We start from the raw sequence: 15,158 nt of genomic DNA on the forward strand, positions 1-15,158 counted from the left end.
TACTAACCAAACTCGAACGGTAGCTAGCTACTAACCAAACTCGAACGGTAGCTAGCTACTAACCAAACTCGAACGGTAGCTAGCTACTAACCAAACTCGAACGGTAGCTAGCTACTAACCAAACTCGAACGGTAGCTAGCTACTAACCAAACTCGAACGGTAGCTAGCTACTAACCAAACTCGAACGGTAGCTAGCTACTAACCAAACTCGAACGGTAGCTAGCTACTAAAACCAAAGCTAGCTACTAACCAAACTCGAACGGTAGCTAGCTACTAACCAAACTCAAACGGTAGCTAGCTACTAACCAAACTCAAACGGTAGCTAGCTACTAACCAAACTCAAACGGTAGCTAGCTACTAACCAAACTCAAACGGTAGCTAGCTACTAACCAAACTCAAACGGTAGCTAGCTACTAACCAAACTCAAACGGTAGCTAGCTACTAACCAAACTCAAACGGTAGCTAGCTACTAACCAAACTTTTTCACTTGAACACTTTTTCAGAGACTTTCATAACTTTACAAAACAACAAACGGAGCGCTCCCTCGTTCTGCATTCAACAGGAAGGAAAGATAATATGAAGCCACCACTCACAGGCCCTGTGAACAGGCAAGTAGCGAAGTCACTGCATCCTCCGTTGGTCTCTGTGACACACCTGTTGATAGGTGAGCAGACAGAGCCGTCACCCTCGTAGCCAGACAGACATGTACAGTTGACCTGCAGGTCTGTCTGGAGACAGGCTGCATGCTGGTGGCAGCCCCCGTTGTACTCCGCACACAGATCAGGAGCTGGAGGAGACAGAGAGAATAATATAACAGACCAGGAGCTGGAGGGGACAGATATCATTAATAATATAACAGACCAGGAGCTGGAGGAGACAGAGATCATTAATAATATAACAGACCAGGAGCTGGAGGAGACAGAGATCATTAATAATATAACAGACCAGGAGCTGGAGGAGACAGAGATCATTAATAATATAACAGACCAGGAGCTGGAGGAGACAGAGATCATTAATAATATAACAGACCAGGAGCTGGAGGAGACAGAGATCATTAATAATATAACAGACCAGGAGCTGGAGGAGACACAGAGAATAATATAACAGACCAGGAGCTGGAGGAGACAGAGATCATTAATAATATAACAGACCAGGAGCTGGAGGAGACAGAGATCATTAATAATATAACAGACCAGGAGCTGGAGGAGACACAGAGAATAATATAACAGACCAGGAGCTGGAGGAGACAGAGATCATTAATAATATAACAGACCAGGAGCTGGAGGAGACAGAGATCATTAATAATATAACAGACCAGGAGCTGGAGGAGACACAGAGAATAATATAACAGACCAGGAGCTGGAGGAGACAGAGATCATTAATAATATAACAGACCAGGAGCTGGAGGAGACAGAGATCATTAATAATATAACAGACCAGGAGCTGGAGGAGACACAGAGAATAATATAACAGACCAGGAGCTGGAGGAGACACAGGGAATAATATAACAGACCAGGAGCTGGAGGAGACAGAGATCATTAATAATGTAACAGACCAGGAGCTGGAGGAGACACAGAGAATAATATAACAGACCAGGAGCTGGAGGAGACAGAGATCATTAATAATATAACAGACCAGGAGCTGGAGGAGACAGAGATCATTAATAATATAACAGACCAGGAGCTGGAGGAGACACAGAGAATAATATAACAGACCAGGAGCTGGAGGAGACACAGGGAATAATATAACAGACCAGGAGCTGGAGGAGACAGAGATCATTAATAATATAACAGACCAGGAGCTGGAGGAGACAGAGAGAATAATATAACAGACCAGGAGCTGGAGGAGACAGAGATCATTAATAATATAACAGACCAGGAGCTGGAGGAGACAGAGAGAATAATATAACAGACCAGGTGCTGGAGGAGATTTCTCAAATGGCACCCTATTACCTAATTAGTGCACACAGTTTCCGTAGTGACTAACAAACTACATTGGGTCTTCATCTAAAATATCACCCTGTTCCCTATATTGTGCACTACTCAAAATAAGTGCACAATATCGGAAATAGGGTACCATTTGGGACGCATCCCAAGACTCGCTAAATGTTTAGGGCCAAAGAGTTTTCCCAGGTCAGGTCACATGGTCTGGAAAAACTCTGGGCCCCTACTCATGACGCACCACCCCAAGAGTGTGGATTTAGAATGAATACTTTGGGTTAATCTATTAGCTAACTGGATTGTGGGTAATAAATGAGTTAAATAATGATTCCAACCCACCGGTGCAGTTCAAGCCGTCCCCCACATACTGTGACTGACAGAGACAGATGTTGCCGGCCTGACACACAGCGTTGCTATGGCACTCTGGAGAACACACCAGCTTCTTCTCTGATTGGACACAACAGTAGACAAAGTTATCACACACGGGCCCACACATACAATAGTTGTTATTATTATAGTTTGTTATTGTTATTATAGTTGTTATTATTATAGTTGTTATTGTTATTATAGTTTGTTATTGTTATTATAGTTGTTATTATTATAGTTGTTAATATTATTATAGTTATTATTATTATAGTCTGTTATTATTATATAATATTGTTGTTGTTATTAATATTATAGTTATAATATTTTTTTATAGATACAGAGAAATGTCTTCTTCTCTCTTAACCCCCCACCACATGACACATCACACAGACACATCACAGAGTTGACAGCAGCACAGGGTGAAGCTGCAATGCCCCTGGATGGAGAACATGGTGAAGGGTTAAGGACCTTGCTCAAGCACCCAACGGTAGGGGATAGTTGTTAGAAAATGAACTTTTCAGCACCTGGCCTGGGATTTGAACAGGGGATCGTTCAGCTACAGGTCCAACTCCTTAGCCGCTGGGCTACCTACCAACGATATACTGCTACACGCACACATGGCATGAAGGTAGTATTTAAGATCATATTATGAATTTATTGTCTGTTTGTGGCATTGTGTAAATGGCATAACACAATACCATGTAATAGTTAAAAAATATATCCCCAAAGGTGCTTCAGCCCAGCTTGAAGAAAAAGGGAATCAGGTACTTGACGGAGGGACTTGAACATCCCCCAAAACATTCCTTACACCCAGTACAGGTCTGGATAGTCACCCATTGAAGTATCATGGATAAGGAATGCTTTTTGAATGTAATAGTGTAGTTCCATAATAGCTAATACCTATTTTAAGGTGGCAGCGGTCTCCAGTCCAGCCCTCAGTACAGGAGCAGCTCCCATCTCCCTCCATCCCCTCCTCACACTGGCCCTGGTTTGTGCAGTTACACGCTGTACAATTGGTTCCGTAGTGTTTAAGTTCACACAGCTCACAGGCTATTCCTTTGAAGCCATCGTGGCACCGGCAGCGTCCAGACCCCAGACGGCCATCATCACAGTCCCCGTGATCTCCACAGGGAGACTCCAACCCACCAGAACATACTGAAACACATTAGTAGTGGAAAAGGGTGAGTTTACACTGAAACACATTGGTAGTGGATGAAGTGAATTCACACTGAAACACATTGGTAGTGGATGAAGTGAATTCACACTGAAACACATTAGTAGTGGATGAAGTGAGTTTACACTGAAACACATTAGTAGTGGATGAAGTGAGTTTACACTGAAACACATTGGTAGTGGATGAAGTGAGTTTACACTGAAACACATTGGTAGTGGATGAAGTGAGTTTACACTGAAACACATTGGTAGTGGATGAAGTGAGTTTACACTGAAACACATTGGTAGTGGATGAAGTGAGTTTACACTGAAACACATTGGTAGTGGATGAAGTGAGTTTACACTGAAACACATTGGTAGTGGATGAAGTGAATTTACACTGAAACACATTGGTAGTGGATGAAGTGAGTTTACACTGAAACACATTGGTAGTGGATGAAGTGAGTTTACACTGAAACACATTGGTAGTGGATGAAGTGAGTTTACACTGAAACACATTGGTAGTGGATGAAGTGAGTTTACACTGAAACACATTGGTAGTGGATGAAGTGAGTTTACACTGAAACACATTAGTAGTGGATGAAGTGAGTTTACACTGAAACACATTGGTAGTGGATGAAGTGAATTTACACTGAAACACATTGGTAGTGGATGAAGTGAGTTTACACTGAAACACATTAGTAGTGGATGAAGTGAGTTTACACTGAAACACATTAGTAGTGGATGAAGTGAGTTTACACTGAAACACATTGGTAGTGGATGAAGTGAGTTTACACTGAAACACATTGGTAGTGGATGAAGTGAGTTTACACTGAAACACATTAGTAGTGGATGAAGTGAGTTTACACTGAAACACATTAGTAGTGGATGAAGTGAGTTTACACTGAAACACATTAGTAGTGGATGAAGTGAGTTTACACTGAAACACATTGGTAATATATATAATATATATGCCATTTAGCAGACGCTTTTATGGAAAGCGACTTACAGTCATGTGTGCATACATTCTACGTAAGGATGGTCCCGGGTCTGAAACACACACCCTGGCGTACAGGAGTTCCCATCTCAAGCTCCATGCTCTGGACCAACTGAGTTACACTGAAACACATTGTGGGATGAAGTGAGTTTACACTGAAACACATTGGTAGTGGATGAAGTGAGTTTACACTGAAACACATTGGTAGTGGATGAAGTGAGTTTACACTGAAACACATTGGTAGTGGATGAAGTGAGTTTACACTGAAACACATTAGTAGTGGATGAAGTGAGTTTACACTGAAACACATTGGTAGTGGATGAAGTGAGTTTACACTGAAACACATTAGTAGTGGATGAAGTGAGTTTACACTGAAACACATTGGTAGTGGATGAAGTGAGTTTACACTGAAACACATTAGTAGTGGATGAAGTGAGTTTACACTGAAACACATTGGTAGTGGATGAAGTGAGTTTACACTGAAACACATTAGTAGTGGATGAAGTGAGTTTACACTGAAACACATTAGTAGTGGATGAAGTGAGTTTACACTGAAACACATTGGTAGTGGATGAAGTGAGTTTACACTGAAACACATTGGTAGTGGATGAAGTGAGTTTACACTGAAACACATTGGTAGTGGATGAAGTGAGTTTACACTGAAACACATTGGTAGTGGATGAAGTGAGTTTACACTGAAACACATTGGTAGTGGATGAAGTGAGTTTACACTGAAACACATTGGTAGTGGATGAAGTGAGTTTACACTGAAACACATTGGTAGTGGATGAAGTGAGTTTACACTGAAACACATTGGTAGTGGATGAAGTGAGTTTACACTGAAACACATTGGTAGTGGATGAAGTGAGTTTACACTGAAACACATTGGTAGTGGATGAAGTGAGTTTACACTGAAACACATTGGTAGTGGATGAAGTGAGTTTACACTGAAACACATTGGTAGTGGATGAAGTGAGTTTACACTGAAACACATTGAAACACAAACACATTGGTAGTGGATGAAGTGAGTTTACACTGAAACACATTGGTAGTGGATGAAACACATTGGTGTGGATGTTTACACTGAAACACATTGGTAGTGGATGAAGTGAGTTTACACTGAAACACATTAGTAGTGGATGAAGTGAGTTTACACTGAAACACATTGGTAGTGGATGAAGTGAGTTTACACTGAAACACATTAGTAGTGGATGAAGTGAAGTGACATTAGTAGTGGATGAAGTGAGTTTACACTGAAACACATTGGTAGTGGATTGAAGTGAGTTTACACTGAAACACATTGGTAGTGGATGAAGTGAATTTACACTGAAACACATTAGTAGTGGATGAAGTGAGTTTACACTGAAACACATTGGTAGTGGATGAAGTGAGTTTACACTGAAACACATTGGTAGTGGATGAAGTGAATTTACACTGAAACACATTAGTAGTGGATGAAGTGAGTTTACACTGAAACACATTGGTAGTGGATGAAGTGAGTTTACACTGAAACACATTGGTAGTGGATGAAGTGAATTTACACTGAAACACATTGGTAGTGGATGAAGTGAGTTTACACTGAAACACATTAGTAGTAGTGGATGAAACACATTGTGAGTTTACACTGAAACACATTAGTAGTGGATGAAGTGAGTTTACACTGAAACACATTAGTAGTGGATGAAGTGAGTTTACACTGAAACACATTGGTAGTGGATGAAGTGAGTTTACACTGAAACACATTGGTAGTGGATGAAGTGAGTTTACACTGAAACACATTGGTAGTGGATGAAGTGAGTTTACACTTAAACACATTTGTAGTGGATGAAGTGAGTTTACACTGAAACACATTGGTAGTGGATGAAGTGAGTTTACACTGAAACACATTAGTAGTGGATGAAAGGGTGAGTTTACACTGAAACACATTAGTAGTGGATGAAGTGAGTTTACACTGAAACACATTGGTAGTGGATGAAGTGAGTTTACACTGAAACACATTGGTAGTGGATGAAGTGAGTTTACACTGAAACACATTGGTAGTGGATGAAGTGAGTTTACACTGAAACACATTGGTAATATATATAACATATATGCCATTTAGCAGACGCTTTTATCCAAAGCGACTTACAGTCATGTGTGCATACATTCTACGTAGTGGATGAAGTGGTTTACCTGGTAATCGAACCCACTACCCTGGCGTTACAAGCGCCATGCTCTACCAACTGAGCTACAGAAGGACCGTGGATGATAGTGGTAGTGGATGAAGTGAATTCACACTGAAACACATTGGTAGTGGATGAAGTGAATTCACACTGAAACACATTAGTAGTGGATGAAGTGAGTTTACACTGAAACACATTGGTAGTGGATGAAGTGAGTTTACACTGAAACACATTAGTAGTGGATGAAGTGAATTTACACTGAAACACATTAGTAGTGGATGAAGTGAGTTTACACTGAAACACATTGGTAGTGGATGAAGTGAATTCACACTGAAACACATTAGTAGTGGATGAAGTGAGTTTACACTGAAACACATTGGTAGTGGATGAAGTGAGTTTACACTGAAACACATTAGTAGTGGATGAAGTGAATTTACACTGAAACACATTGGTAGTGGATGAAGTGAATTTACACTGAAACACATTAGTAGTGGATGAAGTGAGTTTACACTGAAACACATTGGTAGTGGATGAAGTGAGTTTACACTGAAACACATTAGTAGTGGATGAAGTGAGTTTACACTGAAACACATTGGTAGTGGATGAAGTGAGTTTACACTGAAACACATTAGTAGTGGATGAAGTGAGTTTACACTGAAACACATTGGTAGTGGATGAAGTGAGTTTACACTGAAACACATTGGTAGTGGATGAAGTGAGTTTACACTGAAACACATTGGTAGTGGATGAAGTGAGTTTACACTGAAACACATTGGTAGTGGATGAAGTGAGTTTACACTGAAACACATTGGTAGTGGATGAAGTGAGTTTACACTGAAACACATTAGTAGTGGATGAAGTGAGTTTACACTGAAACACATTGGTAGTGGATGAAGTGAGTTTACACTGAAACACATTGGTAGTGGATGAAGTGAGTTTACACTGAAACACATTGGTAGTGGATGAAGTGAGTTTACACTGAAACACATTAGTAGTGGATGAAGTGAATTTACACTGAAACACATTGGTAGTGGATGAAGTGAGTTTACACTGAAACACATTGGTAGTGGATGAAGTGAGTTTACACTGAAACACATTAGTAGTGGATGAAGTGAGTTTACACTGAAACACATTGGTAGTGGATGAAGTGAGTTTACACTGAAACACATTGGTAGTGGATGAAGTGAGTTTACACTGAAACACATTGGTAGTGGATGAAGTGAGTTTACACTGAAACACATTGGTAGTGGATGAAGTGAGTTTACACTGAAACACATTGGTAGTGGATGAAGTGAGTTTACACTGAAACACATTAGTAGTGGATGAAGTGAGTTTACACTGAAACACATTGGTAGTGGATGAAGTGAGTTTACACTGAAACACATTGGTAGTGGATGAAGTGAGTTTACACTGAAACACATTGGTAGTGGATGAAGTGAGTTTACACTGAAACACATTGGTAGTGGATGAAGTGAGTTTACACTGAAACACATTGGTAGTGGATGAAGTGAGTTTACACTGAAACACATTGGTAGTGGATGAAGTGAGTTTACACTGAAACACATTGGTAGTGGATGAAGTGAGTTTACACTGAAACACATTGGTAGTGGATGAAGTGAGTTTACACTGAAACACATTTGGTAGTGGATGAAGTGAGTTTACACTGAAACACATTGGTAGTGGATGAAGTGAGTTTACACTGAAACACATTGGTAGTGGATGAAGTGAGTTTACACTGAAACACATTAGTAGTGGATGAAGTGAGTTTACACTGAAACACATTGGTAGTGGATGAAGTGAGTTTACACTGAAACACATTAGTAGTGGATGAAGTGAGTTTACACTGAAACACATTGGTAGTGGATGAAGTGAGTTTACACTGAAACACATTGGTAGTGGATGAAGTGAGTTTACACTGAAACACATTGGTAGTGGATGAAGTGAGTTTACACTGAAACACATTGGTAGTGGATGAAGTGAGTTTACACTGAAACACATTGGTAGTGGATGAAGTGAGTTTACACTGAAACACATTGGTAGTGGATGAAGTGAGTTTACACTGAAACACATTGGTAGTGGATGAAGTGAGTTTACACTGAAACACATTGGTAGTGGATGAAGTGAGTTTACACTGAAACACATTGGTAGTGGATGAAGTGAATTCACACTGAAACACATTGGTAGTGGATGAAGTGAATTCACACTGAAACACATTAGTAGTGGATGAAGTGAGTTTACACTGAAACACATTGGTAGTGGATGAAGTGAGTTTACACTGAAACACATTAGTAGTGGATGAAGTGAATTTACACTGAAACACATTAGTAGTGGATGAAGTGAGTTTACACTGAAACACATTAGTAGTGGATGAAGTGAGTTTACACTGAAACACATTAGTAGTGGATGAAGTGAGTTTACACTGAAACACATTGGTAATATATATAATATATATGCCATTTAGCAGACGCTTTTATCCAAAGCGACTTACAGTCATGTGTGCATACATTCTACGTATGGGTGGTCCCGGGAATCGAACCCACTACCCTGGCGTTACAAGCGCCATGCTCTACCAACTGAGCTACAGAAGGACCGTGGATGATAGTGGTAGTGGATGAAGTGAATTCACACTGAAACACATTGGTAGTGGATGAAGTGAATTCACACTGAAACACATTAGTAGTGGATGAAGTGAGTTTACACTGAAACACATTGGTAGTGGATGAAGTGAGTTTACACTGAAACACATTAGTAGTGGATGACACTGAAACACATTAGTAGTGGATGAAGTGAATTTACACTGAAACACATTGGTAGTGGATGAACACTGAAACACATTAGTAGAGTTTACACTGAAACACATTAGTAGTGGATGAAGTGAGTTTACACTGAAACACATTGGTAGTGGATGAAGTGAGTTTACACTGAAACACATTAGTAGTGGATGAAGTGAGTTTACACTGAAACACATTGGTAGTGGATGAAGTGAGTTTACACTGAAACACATTAGTAGTGGATGAAGTGAGTTTACACTGAAACACATTGGTAGTGGATGAAGTGAATTTACACTGAAACACATTAGTAGTGGATGAAGTGAGTTTACACTGAAACACATTGGTAGTGGATAGTGGTTTACACTGAGTGGAGTGAGTTTACACTGAAACACATTGGTAGTGGATGAAGTGAATCACACTTTAGTAGTGGATGAAGTGAGTTTACACTGAAACACATTGGTAGTGGATGAAGTGAGTTTACACTGACACATGAAACACATTGGTAGTGGATGAAGTGAGTTTACACTGAAACACATTAGTAGTGGATGAAGTGAGTTTACACTGAAACACATTGGTAGTGGATGAAGTGAGTTTACACTGAAACACATTAGTAGTGGATGAAGTGAGTTTACACTGAAACACATTGAGTGGATGAAGTGAGTTTACACTGAAACACATTGGTAGTGGAAAGTGAGTTTACACTGAAACACATTGGTAGTGGATGAAGTGAGTTTACACTGAAACACATTGGTAGTGGATGAAGTGAGTTTACACTGAAACACATTGGTAGTGGATGAAGTGAGTTTACACTGAAACACATTGGTAGTGGATGAAGTGAGTTTACACTGAAACACATTGGTAGTGGATGAAGTGAATTTACACTGAAACACATTGGTAGTGGATGAAGTGAGTTTACACTGAAACACATTGGTAGTGGATGAAGTGAGTTTACACTGAAACACATTGGTAGTGGATGAAGTGAGTTTACACTGAAACACATTGGTAGTGGATGAAGTGAGTTTACACTGAAACACATTGGTAGTGGATGAAGTGAGTTTACACTGAAACACATTGGTAGTGGATGAAGTGAGTTTACACTGAAACACATTGGTAGTGGATGAAGTGGACACTGACATTGGTAGTGGATGAAGTGAGTTTACACTGTTTACACTGAAACACATTGGTAGTGGATGAAGTGAGTTTACACTGAAACACATTGGTAGTGGATGAAGTGAGTTTACACTGAAACACATTGGTAGTGGATGAAGTGAATTTACACTGAAACACATTGGTAGTGGATGAAGTGACACTGAAACACATACACTGAAACACATTGGTAGTGGATGAAGTGAGTTTACACTGAAACACATTGGTAGTGGATGAAGTGAGTTTACACTGAAACACATTGGTAGTGGATGAAGTGAGTTTACACTGAAACACATTGGTAGTGGATGAAGTGAGTTTACACTGAAACACATTGGTAGTGGATGAAGTGAGTTTACACTGAAACACATTGGTAGTGGATGAAGTGAGTTTACACTGAAACACATTGGTAGTGGATGAAGTGAATTTACACTGAAACACATTAGTAGTGGATGAAGTGAGTTTACACTGAAACACATTGGTAGTGGATGAAGTGAGTTTACACTGAAACACATTGGTAGTGGATGAAGTGAATTTACACTGAAACACATTGGTAGCGGATGAAGTGAGTTTACACTGAAACACATTAGTAGTGGATGAAGTGAGTTTACACTGAAACACATTGGTAGTGGATGAAGTGAATTTACACGGAAACACATTGGTAGTGGATGAAGTGAGTTTACACTGAAACACATTGGAACATATCACCTTTTCAAAGTAAAGCTCTGAGTGTTGTTATCATTACTATGACAACAAGGTTGTACACCACTGTAAACCAACTGACATAATAATAATAATAATATATGCCATTTAGCTGACGCTTTTATCCAAAGCGACTTACAGTCATGTGTGCATACATTCTACGTATGGGCGGTCCCGGGAATCGAACCCACTACCCTGGCGTTACAAGCGCCATGCTCTACCAACTGAGCCACATGGACAGTGCATTCATACCCTTTGACATTTTTTTCACACTGCAGATCCTCTCAAGCTCTGTCAGGTTGGAGGGGAAAGTCACTGTATAGCTATTTTCAGGTCTCCATTTTCAGGTCTCTCCAGAGATGTTTGATCGGGTTCAAGTCCGCCTGGACCACTCAAGGACATTGAGACTTGTCCCGAAGCCACTCCTGCATTGTCTTGGCTGTGTGCTTAGGGTCGTTGTCCTGTTTGAAGGTGAACCTTCGCCCCAGTCTGAGGTCCTGAGTGCTTTGGAGCAGGTTTTCATCAAGGGTCTCTCTGTACTTTGCTCTAATCATATTTCCCTCGATCCAGACTAGTCTCCCAGTCTCTGCCGCTGAATAACATCCCCACAGCATGATGCTTCCACCACCATGCTTCACCGTAGGGATGGTGACAGGTTTCCTCCCGATCTGACGCTTGGCATTCAGGCCACAGAGTTCAATCTTGGTTTCATCACACCAGAGAATCTTGTTTTTCATGGTCTGAGAGGCTTTAGGTGCCTTTTGGGAAACTCCAAGCATGCTGTCATGTGTCTTTTACTGAGGAGTGGCTTCCATCTGGCCACTGCAGAGATGGTTGTCCTTCTGGAAGGTTCTCCCATCTCCACAGAGGAACTCTGGGGCTCTGTCAGTAACCATTAGGTCACCTCCCATTAGGTCACCTCCCTGACCAAGGCCCTTCTCCACCGACTGCTCAGTTTGGTCTGATGGCCAACTCTAGGAAGAGTCTTGGTGGTTCCAAACTTCTTCCATTTAAGAATGATGGAGGCCACTGTGTTCTTGGGGAACTTCGATGCTGCACAAATGTTTTGTTTCTTGGCACAATCCTGTCTCATAGTTGGACAGACAATTCCTTCGACCTCATGGCTTGTTTTTTTTGCTCTGACATGCACTGTCAACTGTGGGACCTTATATAGACAAATGTGTGCCTTTCCAAATCACGTCCAATCAATTAAAGTTACCACAGGTGCACTCAAATTAAGTTGTCGAAAGAGCTCAAGGATGATCAATGGAAACAGGATCTACCTGAGCTCATTTCGAGTCTCATAGCAAAGGTGCTGAATACTTATGTAAATAAGGTATTTCCGGTTTTAATTTGTAATACATTTGCAAAAATGTCTAAAACACTGTTTTCATTTGCCATTATGGGGTATTGTGTGTAGACTGATGAGGGAAAAAAAATATTTAATTCATTTTAGAATAAGGCTGTAATGACACAAAATGTGGAAAAAGTCAAGTGTGAATACTTTCCAAATCATCAAACATTCTTTAAAATAGAATATTTTAAAGAAAAATGTATTTACTGTTAGCATGAATATACAGCACATGTCAAACTAATTCCACGTAGGGCAGAGTTGATGCGGGTTTTCGCTTCTCCCTTAATAATTCATGAAGGTCACCAATTAGTAATGAACTCCCCTCACCTGGTTGTCTGGGTCTCAGTAAGGAACTCCCCTCACCTGGTTGTCTAGGTCTCAGTAAGGAACTCCCCTCACCTGGTTGTCTAGGTCTCAGTAAGGAACTCCCCTCACCTGCTTGTCTGGGTCTTAGTAATGAACTGCCCTCACCTGGTTGTCTGGGTCGTAGTAAGGAACTCCCCTCACCTGGTTGTCTGGGTCTTAGTAAGGCACTCCACTCACCTGGTTGTCTGGGTCGTAGTAAGGAATTCCCCTCACCTGGTTGACTAGGTCTCAGTAAGGAACTCCCCTCACCTGGTTGTCTAGGTCTCAGTAAGTAACTCCCCTCACCTGGTTGTCTAGGTCTCAGTAAGGAACTCCCCTCACCTGGTTGTCTGGGTCTTAGTAAGGAACTCCCCTCACCTGGTTGTCTGGGTCTTAGTAAGGAACTCCCCTCACCTGGTTGTCTAGGTCACAAATTAGTAAGGAACTCCCCTCACCTGGTTGTCTCAGTAAGGAACTCCCATCACCTGGTTGTCTAGGTCTCAGTAAGTAACTCCCCTCACCTGGTTGTCTAGGTCTCAGTAAGTAACTCCCCTCACCTGGTTGTCTAGGTCACTAATTAGTAAGTAACTCCCCTCACCTGGTTGTCGAGGTCACTAATTAGGAAGGAACTCCCCTCACCTGGTTGTCTAGGTCTCAGTAAGGAACTCCCCTCACCTGGTTGTCTGGGTCTTAGTAAGGAACTCCCCTCACCTGGTTGTCTAGGTCACTAATTAGTAAGGAACTCCCCTCACCTGGTTGTCTCAGTATGGAACTCCCCTCACCTGGTTGTCTCAGTAAGGAACTCCCCTCACCTGGTTGTCTCAGTAAGGAAATCCCCTCACCTGGTTGTCTCAGTAAGGAACTCCCCTCACCTGGTTGTCTAGGTCTCAGTAAGGAACTCCCCTCACCTGGTTGTCTGGGTCTCAGTAAGGAACTCCCCTCACCTGGTTGTCTAGGTCACTAATTAGTAAGGAACTCCCCTCACCTTGTTGTCTAGGTCACTAATTATTAATGAACTCCACTCACCTGGTTGTCTGGGTCTCAGTAAGGAACTCCCCTCACCTGGTTGTCTAGGTCTCAGTAAGTAACTCCCCTCACCTGGTTGTCTAGGTCTCAGTAAGTAACTCCCCTCACCTGGTTGTCTAGGTCTCAGTAAGGAACTCCCCTCACCTGGTTGTCTGGGTCTTAGTAAGGAACTCCCCTCACCTGGATGTCTAGGTCACTAATTAGTAATGAACTCCCCTCACCTGGTTGTCTGGGTCTCAGTAAGTAATTCCCCTCACCTGGTTGTCTGGGTCTTAGTAAGGAACTCCCCTCACCTGGTTGTCTGGTTCTTAGTAAGGAACCCCCCTCACCTGGTTGTCTGGGTCTTAGTAAGGAACTCCCCTCACCTGGTTGTCAAGGTCTCAGTAAGTAACTCCCCTCACCTGGTTGTCTAGGTCTCAGTAAGGAACTCCCCTCACCTGGTTGTCTAGGTCACTAATTAGTAAGGAACTCCCCTCACCTTGTTGTCTAGGTCACTAATTAGTAATGAACTCCCATCACCTGGTTGTCTGGGTCTCAGTAAGGAACTCCCCTCACCTGGTTGTCTAGGTCACTAATTAGTAAGGAACTCCCCTCACCTGGTTGTCTAGGTCTCAGTAAGGAACTCCCCCCACCTGGTTGTCTGGGTCTTAGTAAGGAACTCCCCTCACCTGGTTGTCTAGGTCTCAGTAAGTAACTCCCCTCACCTGGTTGTCTAGGTCTCAGTAAGGAACTCCCCTCACCTGGTTGTCTAGGTCTCTAATTAGTAATGAACTCCCCTCACCTGGTTGTCTGGGTCTCAGTAAGTAACTCCCCTCACCTGGTTGTCTAGGTAACTAATTAGTAAGGAACTCCCCTCACTTGGTTGTCTAGGTCTCAGTAAGGAACTCCCCTCACCTGGTTGTCTAGGTCTCAGTAAGTAACTCCCCTCACCTGGTTGTCTAGGTCTCAGTAAGGAACTCACCTCACCTGGTTGTCTAGGTCTCAGTAAGGAGCTCTCCTCACCTGGTTGTCTAGGTCTCAGTAAGGAACTCCCCTCACCTGGTTGTCTAGGTCTCAGTAAGTAACTCCCCTCACCTGGTTGTCTAGGTCTCAGTAAGTAACTCCCATCACCTGGTTGTCTAGGTCACTAATTAGTAATGAACTCCCCTCACCTGGTTGTCTAGGTCTCAGTAAGGAACTCCCCTCACCTGGTTGTCTGGT

The 15,158-nt window shown here is 41.8% G+C and overlaps 1 protein-coding gene across 3 annotated transcripts in view; it reads right to left on the bottom strand.

Annotated features, from left to right (window-relative positions):
- stab1 (stabilin 1) overlaps positions 1–15,158 on the bottom strand; it is a 224,961-nt gene that overhangs the window by 42,931 nt on the left and 166,872 nt on the right. For all 3 annotated transcript variants that reach the window (XM_052526150.1, XM_052526149.1, XM_052526151.1), the window contains 3 exons: positions 3,207–3,461; positions 2,280–2,387; positions 594–787 (listed from right to left, as the gene is read on the bottom strand). In XM_052526150.1, coding sequence (XP_052382110.1) covers positions 594–787; positions 2,280–2,387; positions 3,207–3,461 — 557 coding nt within the window. The remainder of the gene's footprint in view (positions 1–593; positions 788–2,279; positions 2,388–3,206; positions 3,462–15,158) is intronic.

Source organism: Oncorhynchus keta, chromosome 10 (assembly GCF_023373465.1).
Source record: "Oncorhynchus keta strain PuntledgeMale-10-30-2019 chromosome 10, Oket_V2, whole genome shotgun sequence".
In the NCBI taxonomy this organism is placed as follows: domain Eukaryota; kingdom Metazoa; phylum Chordata; class Actinopteri; order Salmoniformes; family Salmonidae; genus Oncorhynchus; species Oncorhynchus keta.